We start from the raw sequence: 12,897 nt of genomic DNA, 5'->3' as shown, positions 1-12,897 counted from the left end.
TCATAGGCAGGAAAAACTAATCATGATGCTTGTCCCATGTCTATGCTCTACCTCAGTGGTGTGCAAAGTATGTGACCCTGCCGTACTACTCTACCTTTTTCATGGTGTTACTACCTGTACCATCAAACAGTAAAATAAATTAAACTACCACTCGTGCTATTGTAATTGTGTTTTGGACTATAGACAGGTAATGTTCCTTCAGTTTGCCCTTAAAATGAATCGGGACAATGAATTGAAAGCTCGGTAGTGCTGAGGGTGGTGGGGGGTGTGGCTGTGACTAGGAGCTGGCACTGGGGTTAATTCAGGAGGCAATGCAGTGAGCAGGGTGCCAGACAGAGCCCTGTTCCTTGTAGAAGAAAATGGTGAGAGGGAGACTGACTCACTTGATGTTTTCCTCAGTGTCCCCTAAAGTGGAACTTTTGGTTCTCCTCATGGAAATACAGGGAATTAAAAAAGTTAGGATGGTACTGATTTTCTTCAAATTTAAATTTTAGTAGTCGATTAGCTGTAATTTTAAAAATATTTTTATTCTGAAAATGAATTTTCCACAATAACGCAGTTAGTTCCAGAAAAATGAGTTCATTTACTTAGCTTTTCTACAAAGGACAATTGAAACATTTAAGGCAAGATTAACTTATCATTCCCATTTTAGAATAGAAAGAAAGTACGAGACTTCAGGGACTGGTAAAGGTTAACAAAATATGGGAAAGTTCCTTTCTCTTTTCTTTTTTCTTTTGGTAGTCTCCTGTGTAAAAGCTTTACATTACTATGGATATTTTATAGTATGACACTTCTATTTCTGATATTCTTTATAAACACACCTTTAAATTTAAAGGCACACAATAAAGCTTTATGCATTTATTAAAATATACACATTTTGGTAAATTAAGAATTTTCCTGTAGTATCTTAATAAATCAATATAATGTCAACATCACAGTCATTTGAAAATAAAACACACTCCATAACATATCTGCATATCATTTCTTTCTTCATGAATACACTACAGCACCCATTGTACAGTGCACCAATGGGAATTAAAACCACAAAATGAACAAACTTTAACGAATACGGCCATTTTGTACAAAAAAAGGTAGCAGAGAACACCACCAGAAATTACCATTTGCAAAAAAGCAAGTTGTGTTTCTCAAGGACCAAACAAAACGAAGCAAGTTAGTTAAAATTTACAAGCTGTATTTATAACTTTGGATATGAATTAAACGGCAATGTTTCTTTTCCACAGTGAGAAAAAGCTAGAATGTCGAGTCCTGTCATCAAGGTGGTGTAACTACATGGGAGGAGGACAATAGCTGCTCTCTTAAAAACCTGCAGCCCCTTCCAGCAGCCCAGACAGTTGAGGTATTTAAGCGCCATCACAGCATTAACAGTGTGTTAGCTTGGGGAAGTGGGGATTTGTGATTTCCAGGAGGGTCTCCCCTTTGACAGCGTGAGTGGATGAGACCAGTGTATTGCGGCAATCTCTTGGAGATGTGGAAGGAACAGTCTCCTCATCGCAATATCAGAATAAACAAAGTCTTCAAAGTCAGCACTTCCTGGAACATTCACATGAGCCACAATTCCTGTCAGCCAATGTCTACCATGTCAATGTCAGGAAAGCATAATAGGACAGAACCAAACCAAACAAACACAGAGGGACTCCCTAATGAAAACCCCCGGGCTGCCCCTGTTTCCTAGTTCAAATACAAAGGTATTTTCTTGCCTTATTGCAACAACATGTACTAGATGGTCTCTTAAAGTAAGATATTACAGGTACCTGCTTCCAGAAGACTTCAAGCCCAAAGCTGTCTTTGTGAAAGTCCTATAAGAATTTGGCGATTCCACGCATGTAGAATACTGTTTAAGGGTTTCTAACACTATTTTAGTTGGTATTGCAGGTTATATGTTTATTTTTGATGGGCTTCAAAATGTCCATTAATCCCTCTTGGGCTTTAAGTCCTTAAAAAAAAGGGAACATTTTCTTGAGAAGTCATTTTGGGAAAAGGCAATTGCCTAGGTATTTCAGAATGAATCATGTGTTACTCAAGCTGAGCAAGAAGAGGAAAGTATTTTATTTTAGGAAGTGGCTCCCGAGGAGGAAAAGAAATTATAACAGCCTCTCTTCTGAAGCCTTAGAGAAAATGCAAATTGACACAGGACTGACAGTTATGTACATGGAAGGGTCTTTTCACTGCCCATCATCATTCCAATTAAGACACATGAAGTAAACTCCGTGGTGAAGTGGCATCCTAGTTCCTGCTTATAGTGAGTGGGGCCTGCATTCTGCAGTGCTGTTTCTGCACTTGCTCATTGTTTAATTACAAGTATTGGCTAGTTCATGGCCAGGCCATTACTGGTTACCAGCTGGCTCCTCTCTTAGAGATTCCAAAGGGACTCTGTGGACAGATGGGTGCTCAGCATCTGGGATACAGGGGAAACCAGGGCTTCCTGAAAATTTCAGATAGAAACATCTTCCTTGACTAGTCTCATTCTAAATGTCATGGAAATGAAATGCTCTGTTGCAGCCCTAGTGGCACACTTTGAAGTCTTGTGTTTCCTTTGCTCGCTTTCTCTCCACCAGCATAAGAAATTAAGGTCATCTCTGGACTGAAAGCTCAAATCCAAGAGTGGACCATTAACTGCCACCTGTACTTGGTGAGCTGACCCTAGTTCTAGCTATAGAGACACTTCCTGATTTCTGAATTCTCCTCCTAATAAGATTTTCTAATATGCGATAAAAAATCAGGTAAATCTGTGGCTGACACTCAGTGGGCTTCCACTGGTGTCTTGGGCGCCTGGTAAAACCTGGTGGGAGAGGGGACAGCAATTTCCTCTAGTTTTTAAAGCAGATTCTCAAACTCCTGTAGCTTTTATTTATAAGGTGGCCCCTTGTAAGGTAGACTTCCAACAAGTGTGAGGTAAGGGAGTTCAAGTTTATCAACTTTTTTCCAGGAGAATAGGGAAAAGACAGTTCTTTGGAGGAGTTTGTGTTTTTTCCCCCATTAACTGCTAGGTTTATATCCTGCTAGACCACATGTTCTAGAGAAGGATGGGTCATTAAATTCAACAACTTCTGTTCTGTTTACTTAAACAGGCTGGACATGACCACTATGCAGACATTTGATTAGCTCTTAGTTTGTTACTAAAAAGTAGAACTGGATTCTTAATCTAATTCTTTCATTCAATTTCTTTTACAAGTTCAGAGTGGCCCTGGGCTCAAGCTGAGTAAAGCCTTGAGGTGAGATTAGTTAGGCATAAAAAGTTAGGTTTGTGTTATTTAAACTAACTGTTGGAAATTTTAAAGTAGCTACAAAAACTTTGTGTTTTCTGTCCATGTGTTCAATGACTATACTTCTTCTAGGTTGATGATGAAATCGGACTCAGGGAAAGAGTCATACATGGTATGGATATTTTCCCTCTTAGTATGTTAAATCAACTTGGAGTGTCTATGTGATTTGCCAGCTCCTTGCACAGGCCCTTGAAGCCACTGCCCTGGCTTTTTAAAGTCCAGTCTTCCCTGATTCATACTCTTGTCACTTCCCCAGGGCCTCCCACCCAAGAAGAGCCAGCTCAGATGACATTCAGCTCTATCTGTGAGTGAGCCCTAACCTGCCTTCTCAGCATTATTTCCTATTGTTCTGTAAGTAAATCATGCATAAATCATAATTTGTTGATTCCTAGTCAGCCTAGTTTCCTAGTTTCTTGCTTTCCCTTGAAGGAGGCACAGCACAAATTATTAGTTGGGAGACAGCTTTTGGCTACAGTCTACACCTTACTCGTGCTGATGCTCCGCTTGGCAAGCCTTTCCCCCATTTCTACCTGATAAATTTCTGTCTGTTCCACAAGGTTCAACACAAGGGCTGCATTCTTTATCATTTTTCCAGTGGAAAGACCTCCACCACGCATTATAACTCCCTCATCTCACCTGTTACCTTCACCATTGTTCTTTAGTTATATGTCCTATATATCCTATTTCTCCTATTTCTTATGCCTTAGCAAATAATAAGCACTCCACAAAATATTGTTGAATAAATGATATTTCTTTTTCCATCCATCCATCCATCCATCCATCTATCCAATTAACAGATATTTACTGAATATCCACTGTATGCCAGGCACATGTGACTGGTAAAATCTAGGCCTGAAATGTATCTGTGGGTTTCAATAATCTTTGCTATTGAAATTTTCTGTCCTCATTGGGAAAGACTGGTTCTTATCATGAAGGAGTACTTACTCTTGTCATTACCAACAATTCCAGTATTTTTCAAGTTACCCCCTCATTGGCAAATTTAGCAATGCATATCAAGGTTCTTCACTTGCACACTAAACATACTTCAAGCTTTGTTTCATCCTTTCTATTTCCATTTTTATTTTCCTCAAGATCCTCATTTAATTTTTTTGGTATTACATGTATTTTAATAGCCACCTTAAATCCTTTTGAAGTGAAGCAAAGTGGCAATAAATAGAATACAATAAAAAAAAATCAAGTGCTTGGCTCCAAACCACATCTCCACATAACGAAACCTCACTGGAAGAGCTCTTGCTACAGAGAAGTACTCAATAAAATGTAGGTCTTCTTTGGACTCCATTCAAGGGGGCTAAGTTTCTATGGTAATGATAAAGCAATCTTACTTCTAGTGTAGCCCCCCAAATGCAGTCTTAAGAGAATTATTAGGAAACACTGATAGAATAATTCTAGTGACTGATGGTATTTGAACACTGCATTGTGAAATCTGGGTCTGTTTCACAGAGGCTAGTAATCATGGGGAAAAACATCTATTTACCTAAAAACTGTTTTTTATCATCTTGACTAATTTTTAAAATAAACCAAGGTTGCTAGGAAGATGACTAATGGACTTTAGAGAAATAAAAAGAGCAAAGCTTAAAAATAATAGATACACTGTTGGGAGAAATGGCTCCTGGAATGAGGATGGTTCCCAGCATCCTCCCAAGAGTAGTGCCAGTGGTGTTCACCAAAGCATGGTTCTCTCTTCTCAGGCTAGAGAAATTCCGTCCATCTGCCCACAGGCTACTGTGACCTGAACTCCTAAACTTCACTAGTGAAAGGAAGCTCTTTCACCCACATTACCATTTTGTTATTTGTGTTCATATTTCTCTTTGAACATTTTTAGTGGACATAGACCTATCCTACCTATCTGGGTATCTCAATGGATTATATTTAAACTAGGCAGATTTGTTGAGGCCTAAACCCAGTTCAAAATAGGTTTTACAAAATTGCCAATGATTAATTTACAGTTAATTCCCCAAGGATATATTTCACAGACCAGACGTTGTGTCTTTATGGTTAAGGTTAGGGAAGAGAAAACATGGCACTGCCATACCCTACATTAAAATAACAAAACGACCTCAGAAAACCAGAATTTTAAGCCATTAATATAGAGGAATAAAAAGCATATCTAGAAAACAGAAGTTACTTGAATTTAATGGCATTCATTGGCTATGGGTGTGATATGCAACTTACTTAAAAATACTAGTTTTAATTGAGCTTTCTTTTTACAATATATTAAAGCCCAGTGCACCAACAGGAAGACCTGTGAGGCCAGGTTGTTTTACATGCTTCAGACTCCAGCACTGCTCCTTCCCTGGGCTGTGAGCCCCCAGGGCAGATGTTACATGACTTCACTCCCATCACTTAGCACTGGGAACATTCTCAGTCAGTGGTAACTGGGTGAAAAAATGCACTTTTGTCTCATCTCCATAATCCTAAAGAAGCCAAGATGGCATAAACCTCAACCTTTAAGAAAGAATACTTAAACCTTAGTTGATGTATTCTAGAAAACTTCTGGCATAATGTCAGATTCAGGAGAGACAGGGCAAGAAATTTTCTATTTTGCTCCCCTTTCAGGAAATTCTCACAAAAGTCTTATCTCTATGCAGACTGTGCCCTTGTGTACACATCTCTATGCAGACATGTGTACACATCAGTGCAGCCCTGCGCATCTCTGTAACCCAAGAGTAGAATTTATAGACCATGTGTTATTTTCCTGATGCAAATTCTCTCATCTAGCTTTTCTGAGAAGAGTCCTTTTAGAGTCTCTCTTATGGCCCAGATTTAGACCTTCCCAGGTAGATATTTCTCTGGGCTTCAGGGAACTGATCTGGGAATAGACAGCAAAAACACTTGTCCCAAAGTGAGCTACTCTGGAGGAATGAGGTTCAGAAGTGAAATGTGATCTCATGGAATGCAATTACCTAAGTAGCTGAGCTTCAACATCTTTGTTTTCAGAGTAGCACTCACCAATCAATGGTTGTGTATTTAACTCCAGAATTTATAATTTCAAAAACCTGAAATAGAATTTGCCATGTGACCTCAGTGGCTGGCTCACTTCTCCTTGTAAAGATTTTTATCTGATTATAAAATAGCCTACATCTTCAAGGCATATTAGTGCCATGAAATCATTCTCCAAACTTTGCCCTCTTGCATCCTATCAGCAGGAGTCTGGTATATGAGAAGGCATGACAGAGAATTGATTTCTGCCAATGCCCTTCTGGCCTTCACTGCAAGAGATGGTTATTTACTTTTTCTGGGTGTTTAAGGTGAGCTTTGATGGTGCTTCTTACCGTGTCATCGGGTTTGCACGACTGCTTTCTGGTGAACCTGAAATTTCTGGGGAAATGATCTCAGAGTCCTTGACCTTTGCTGGATCCTAAAGTTATAGTTTGGGAACTGTGAGAACCTTAGTGAGTGAAAGAAGCATGTGTTTTCTCCATGACCTTGTTTTTGTGAGATTTCAGGAAGAAGGGCCGCTTGCTCAGGAGGTGTCAGTGCGCCCCTAACCACCCTGGCCTCAGGGAGCTCTCAGCCCAGCAGGTGGAGAAGAGCTCAGGTGGTTGAAATACTGCCGTGGGCCCACACCCACCTGCTTTGGCACATCTGCAGGAGGAGCCGCAGTGCGAGCGTGGCCCAAGGAGTTTTCTCCTGGCTTCTTGAGATTTCAGCAAGAAGCAAAAAGATTCAACCAGCAAAGCACAGGCCTAGGGAACATTTGTTGCCATCAGCTCTGATGGGTGCACCTAAGACAGAATGTCTTGTAGCTTCTTGTTTATTTTTTACAAGGGGGCCCATTAGGGGCCCAGGTGAATCCCTTCGACAGAACTATTCTGAAAAGCAAAAGCAGCAAATGACAGGCTATGCGTGGGGACTGACTTCGGGGAAGGTTGGATTTTTGAAATGAGAGCCAAACAAGTTTGCACCTTCCAGCCCACAGATTAGGTTACTGAAAATAAATCACCATGATTTCTGCATATTTCTTGTGTGCCTGCTCCTACTCTGGAGAATAATCCAACTCATCATTTGCAATCAGGGCCTCTGAGTTTTGCTTGTGTTTGCTTTTGCTCTTTGCTTTGCTACTTGTCCGGGTGTTTGCTTTCGCATCTGACATCTGCTGGTAATAGAAGCCTTTGTCTTCAGCAGGCCCGCCCCAGTTCTCCTGGCTCTCGCCTTCTGTGGCATAGGAGAAACCCTCTTCCACCGAGAAAGGGTCGTCCACGTCGTAGCGCTGGTACGTGCTTTGGTGCAAGGCTTCTTCTCGGGCGCTGATTTCCAGGGTGCTGTTCCAGATGCCATACCCAAAATAAATGAGCATACCTGTTGGGGGTGGAGGGGAGGCACAGGTGAGTACGCAGTTGCTTTGGCACCCATGGGACTAGGGGGGAGACCACTCTCAATGGTGAAGGCAGACCTGGCGGTGAGTGTGCTTTCTTTGGTCTACACAGTGTTTGGAAAATATTTGAATTAGATGTCATCTAAAAATTGTGTATCTTGCATTAAGCAAACCATATGTATAACTTCCCCCCAAAAATAAAAAGTTCTGAGAACTCTGTACCCACATTCCTATTTAGCTTGGCTGACGGTGAGAGCCAGCTGCCTCTTTAGACAGTATTTAGTCTCCCTAGGTCACATCAGTCCCCATTTTTCCTGTTGACATCCAGCCCATGACAACTCAGACGCCAGCCAGGAATTGCATTTTCTAGCCTGTTTATATATTTATGGACCACCAACAGTGTATTTCCAATCTTCTCATAGCATTTTATTATCCCATACCTCCACTTAGAGACTCCATCTTTTATTTCACCAGTTAGCAACCTGCATAATTACCCTATGATTTACCTTGCCATTTTTCACTCCCAGACACATAATACGTTACTGGCCACTCAGAGCTGTCCACTTTCTTCTGTGGGCCCTCAGAGTGTCTATTGCATGCCTCTGTTACTGCCTTTAGAACATCTATTGTGTGATTATTTGAATGAGGTGGTTCTAATTGGTAGACTCTGCAGAAAACTGTCCCTTAATATTAGTTGAATGAATGAATGAGCACTCCTGGTAAGCATGGACTTTCCAGTGCAACCTTCTTTGTTTTGATACAATTTCAAGCAAAGTAAGAAGCTTGTTGATATGTAGCATTAAATGGGCTGTTTCATTCCTATCAGAAGTGTTTTGAAATGATATATAAAAATAGTTTGAGAGCTCCCATTTTCTACCTTGAAAAGCTCATGAAGGCTCAGAGCCTGGAAAGCTGGGAACCATAGCTTGAGAGGTCATAGGGCATGATAGGAGTGTAAGCTCTGGGTTCAAATCCTGCCTCTGTCCCTATTAGCTCTGTAACCATGGGGCAGTTACTTAGCCTCTTTATGCCTCAGTTTTCTCATCAGTAAAACTGTGAGAGTTACTGTACTTATAATCTGGGGTTGCTGTGAGGATAAGCAGTGGTTCTCAAAACTCCTAGAGGGTCTCCTGAGGAATTTTTGAACCTCCTTAATAACTAAGCCCCAAGTCTGGAGATCTGATTTAATTGATGTGCAGTGTGACCCAAGCATAGGTTTGCTTTTTAAAGCTTCACAGGTGATTCCAAAGGTCAGCCAAGGCTGAGAACCCTTGAGATCAAGAACATAAAGCTTCTGTTGCATATACTTCACTGCCAACTCTGGCCTATTATGGCCTGGCCACTGGGCGCCATCAGTCATGCAAACTCTTCTGAGTAGCACTGGTCTCTTTGACTTTGCTGAGTTTGTAGGCATCTGCTGGGCTGTTTGCCCAGAACCACAAGATCAAGTCTGCTTTCCCCTCTGGTGCTGGAGAAATCCTGCTCTCTTTCAAGTTTGAAGTGTGTCTTTTTCAGCTCAGATTTCTCCCCTCCCCTCTCCCCATCCCCCAGTGAAATCATCTTTCCAGGAGCCAAAGTAAGCAGAGATTTATTTTCCTAATTGGTAATAAATCCTAGAGTTAATCATTTGCAGATGTAGCTATTACTTCTCAAACAGCCGCTTTGCTTTGGGCATGGATCTCTACTCTTGTCTGCAGGTGGGGGTTGGCCAGGGGGATAGTGATTATCCTTGTGTAGAATGGCATCACAGTAAGGCTTCTTCCAAAAGGGCCAGTATGCTGCTTCTTGCAGAAGGCCTCTCTTGGAAGCATGTTTCAGACCTGAGAGTAAATTTCACGAGACCAAGTGGATCAGTAGCAGGCACACACCTCCTTTTGCCCCATTTTGCTTTTTTGCCATCTTTTCTTCTAGACATCCTGGCAGGTGCCAAATCTTGCCTCCTACTCCTGCTTGGTATCTATTACATCGATTCTTTCCTCTCTGTTCCCCTCTCAGACTCTATTTATAAGCGAGTAATTTCCCTACTGACCTTCATATCATGTTTTCATACCTGGCCGCTAACTTCTCTTCTCTGCTACTGCACAGGCCATCACTCAAGCACTGATTTAACATCTATTGTGATAGACTTTCCTCTGCCTCCCCTTTCCCCCACCAGGTTTTGAGGTGTCAGGGAGACTGATTTATGAGAATTCTCTAAGAGACTTGGTGTGATTGCTCATAGAATCTTAGATACTAAAAGCTGGGAAAGAATCTACAGATCGTCCATCTACTGGAATACCTTCATTCCACAGAAGAAACAGAAGCTGGGAAAGACTGAGTCACTCGTCTGGGTCTGAGAGGGGCAGAATCAGCACTCCACAAGGATGGAGTGAAGGCTCTTGCACATCCAATCCTTCACATGCTGCTTCCCACTGCAGCTGGTTTATAGACTATGCTTAGCTCAGTAAACATGCAGTATGAGGTTAGGTCTACTTTTGGGAGTGGCTCGGCCCAGAAGGAAAACAAGTGTGTGTGTGTGTGTGTGAATGCATCAAGTATGATTACTTTGGGAAAGCAACCCATGGAAACCTGCCACATAAATATTTATGGACCTTTTAATGTTTGCTTAGAGCCCCCTACCGTTTCAAAGGTGTGTCTCTCTGTCTTCAAAAATCTATTTCCATATGAGAGCTGCAAACCAACCAGTGATGTGTGTGCCTGCAGCCTGCAGCATAAATGGTTGGCTGGGCAAAGGCATTCTCCCAGGTCTTGGGGTTCTGTCTGTCCTTATCCCTGCTGGCCCTATGGTTTAATTCAGGACACGTGGAAGGACTGGGGAAAAGGAAGAGCAGAGGGGGCAAAGAAACAGAGGAGAGCAGCTGAAGTGAGGGAAGGAGAGAGGGAAGGCAAGAGGGAGAGAGGGACAGAGAGAGATGTGAGAGAGAGAAGGAGAGAAGCATGCACTGCCATCTGTCACACTTAAACAAGGGCTTTGTGTTGGAGGAGTAAACAGAGCTGTTAAGGCCTCCTGTGTAGAAGCAGGGTGTTTTGTTTCTGTTCCTTTTTTCAGTTGGCTTAGAGAACTAAGCATGAGGTAGTTGCCGAAAAATCTGTGGGGACTCTGGAAGTCCTAAATCATCTAAATTAAACCTCACAGAACAAACACCTCTGAGTGCTGAGGTCCCATAGATGCATAATTTATGTTGCACCTTTCTCCCAAGGAACTCCAAATGTCTTACATGTTATCATGTTTAGACTCCTCCTAGCCTTTCTGGGAATGTGCATGTGCATGTGCGTAAGCGTGTACATGTGTAACGGTTATGTGCATTGCACAGACAGGAAATTGGGGCATAGGACAAAATAAGGGATTTTTCCATAGCAACGCAGTGGTCAGGCTGAATCCTTCAGGACCTCTCCTAATCCATGGTGCTTTCATCTTTATTTCTCTCACCTACCCAGAGGGGCTACCAGGTATGGACTGATTGAAAACAATTTTGCTTAACTTTTTATTTTGCATTATTCCAAACATATACACAGTGGAATCAAGCCTCAAGAGTAAAATGGCTAATTGATAATAACAATATTATTCTATTTGCGTATTTAATTCTGCTATTCCTTAAAAATTTAGCTCCATTGCTTTGTAGTTATACATCTTATATCTGTAATAAATGAAAGGCAGGTGTGATGCTAAAAATCAGAAGGGAATCTGGTTTGTGCTACAGCAGACCCTGGAGGACCCCTGCAGGGCTGGAGGAATTTTTTTCATTGATGGATCATGGTAGGGGCCACTCAGGGCAGCAACTAGTTAGCAGCAGGCACAGAAGTGTTTCAGCATTTTGGCAGCAGCCATGGCTGTGCCAGGCACCTGGCTGAATGCCAGCCCTGGTCAAAGGTGATGGCAATGAGTCCCGTGAAAGGCTGTTTGCAGGCTTTGGCTTCTCCTCCAGATAAAAGCTGGTGGAGAATGTGCCCATGAAAGCTTTGGGCTAGACAAGAGGAAGAACCATGCCTTCAGCAATTGAATAGGCTTTCTTTATGTAATAGAGCATTTTGTGGTCATAAAGCCCTTTATAAAAAAGCATTTCCCTGTCCATCATCTCAGAGAAGGCAAGAACTACACAATAAATGGGTGACTGAATGGCACTGGAGCTCATAGCTTTGAATCTTAACTGATGGCTGTTTCCATCCCACCAGGGCATCTCCAGGAAAGGTTATGAGTGCCAAGCCTGCTTTCAGATGCTGAGGTACCTCAGCATTAGCTGGAGCTGGTGGAGCACCTGCTTATTACACCTGTGCTCATCTATCCTGTGAAAATTAAGCAAATGACCCCAAACCCACAAGTAAGAGGGGGTAGGAGAAAGGGAACTCTGGTTAGTATGGGCAAAAGCCTAGAATAAAAACTCAACTCTGGAAAGAGACTGGGTGACCTGGGGATAGACGATAACAGCAGATTTCCAACCCTCAGCACAAACTGGGGCTGAGGAGCAGGTCCCTGAGCTCTCGAGTCCCCTGGGAGCTTCCTGTCCTCTGCAGGCAGCAATATGCTCAGGGCTGAGGGGAGCTGGGCCACCTGCCCTCAGGCTGGGTGGAGCTGCCTCTTCCTGGGGTGCACTTTCCAGCAGGAAGCTCTGCCCGCTGCAGATAACTAAGGCACTTTGTTATGCCCGGGGTCTTTTTTATTTTTACTGTGGGATCAACTTTCCAAAACAGAATTTACCAATGCAGAAATGAAGTCTGGATAGTAATGAGAAGGTGTCCTCTCCACCCACAGTATCTCCACCCACTCCCACTTTGCTGATTATTTTTATAAATACCACCACCAGCCCTGTTGATTGTAATAACAATAAGGTTTATTTAATATGGTGTGGATAGGAAGAACAGGCTCGGATGGAATTTGGGGATAGTCTCTCCCTGGCCCTGCAACTGATCTAACATAAGTGGCATTACTTTATGCCTCAGTTTCCCATCTGCTGGGGACCCTTTATTTTATTTGATGGGTCTAATGGCCAGGAGACAGAATGCAATCTTGTTAAAGAATATTTAAAAATCTAATAATCCAAGGCAGCAACTCCCCTTCTAATTCAACAGAAAGGCGAGGGAAATGTGTCCCTGTGTCCACCAAAAACGTGTACAAGAATGTTCATAGCAGCTCTATTTGTAACAGCCCCAACTGGAAACAAGGTAAATGTCTGTGGATACCAGAATGGATAGGCACATTGTGGTATGTGGCCACCCTGGAAGGACAGCCAGTGAGGAGAGTGAACAAGCTAAAACTACATGCAACAATGTGGATGAATC

At 42.3% G+C, this 12,897-nt stretch overlaps 1 protein-coding gene across 1 annotated transcript in view; it reads right to left on the bottom strand.

The window, feature by feature from the left end:
- Positions 1 to 526: 526 nt before the first annotated feature.
- The window catches only part of SLC7A14 (solute carrier family 7 member 14), a 105,933-nt gene continuing 93,562 nt past the window's right edge, over positions 527 to 12,897 (bottom strand). Inside the window, exon 8 of the mRNA XM_073232095.1 lies at positions 527 to 7,604. Coding sequence (XP_073088196.1) covers positions 7,282 to 7,604 — 323 coding nt within the window. The 3' untranslated portion in view covers positions 527 to 7,281. The remainder of the gene's footprint in view (positions 7,605 to 12,897) is intronic.

Source organism: Manis javanica, chromosome 3 (genome assembly GCF_040802235.1).
Source record: "Manis javanica isolate MJ-LG chromosome 3, MJ_LKY, whole genome shotgun sequence".
Taxonomy (NCBI): domain Eukaryota; kingdom Metazoa; phylum Chordata; class Mammalia; order Pholidota; family Manidae; genus Manis; species Manis javanica.
The sequence above is the reverse complement of the archived record's forward strand: the minus strand, read 5'-3'. Positions and strand labels throughout refer to the sequence as shown.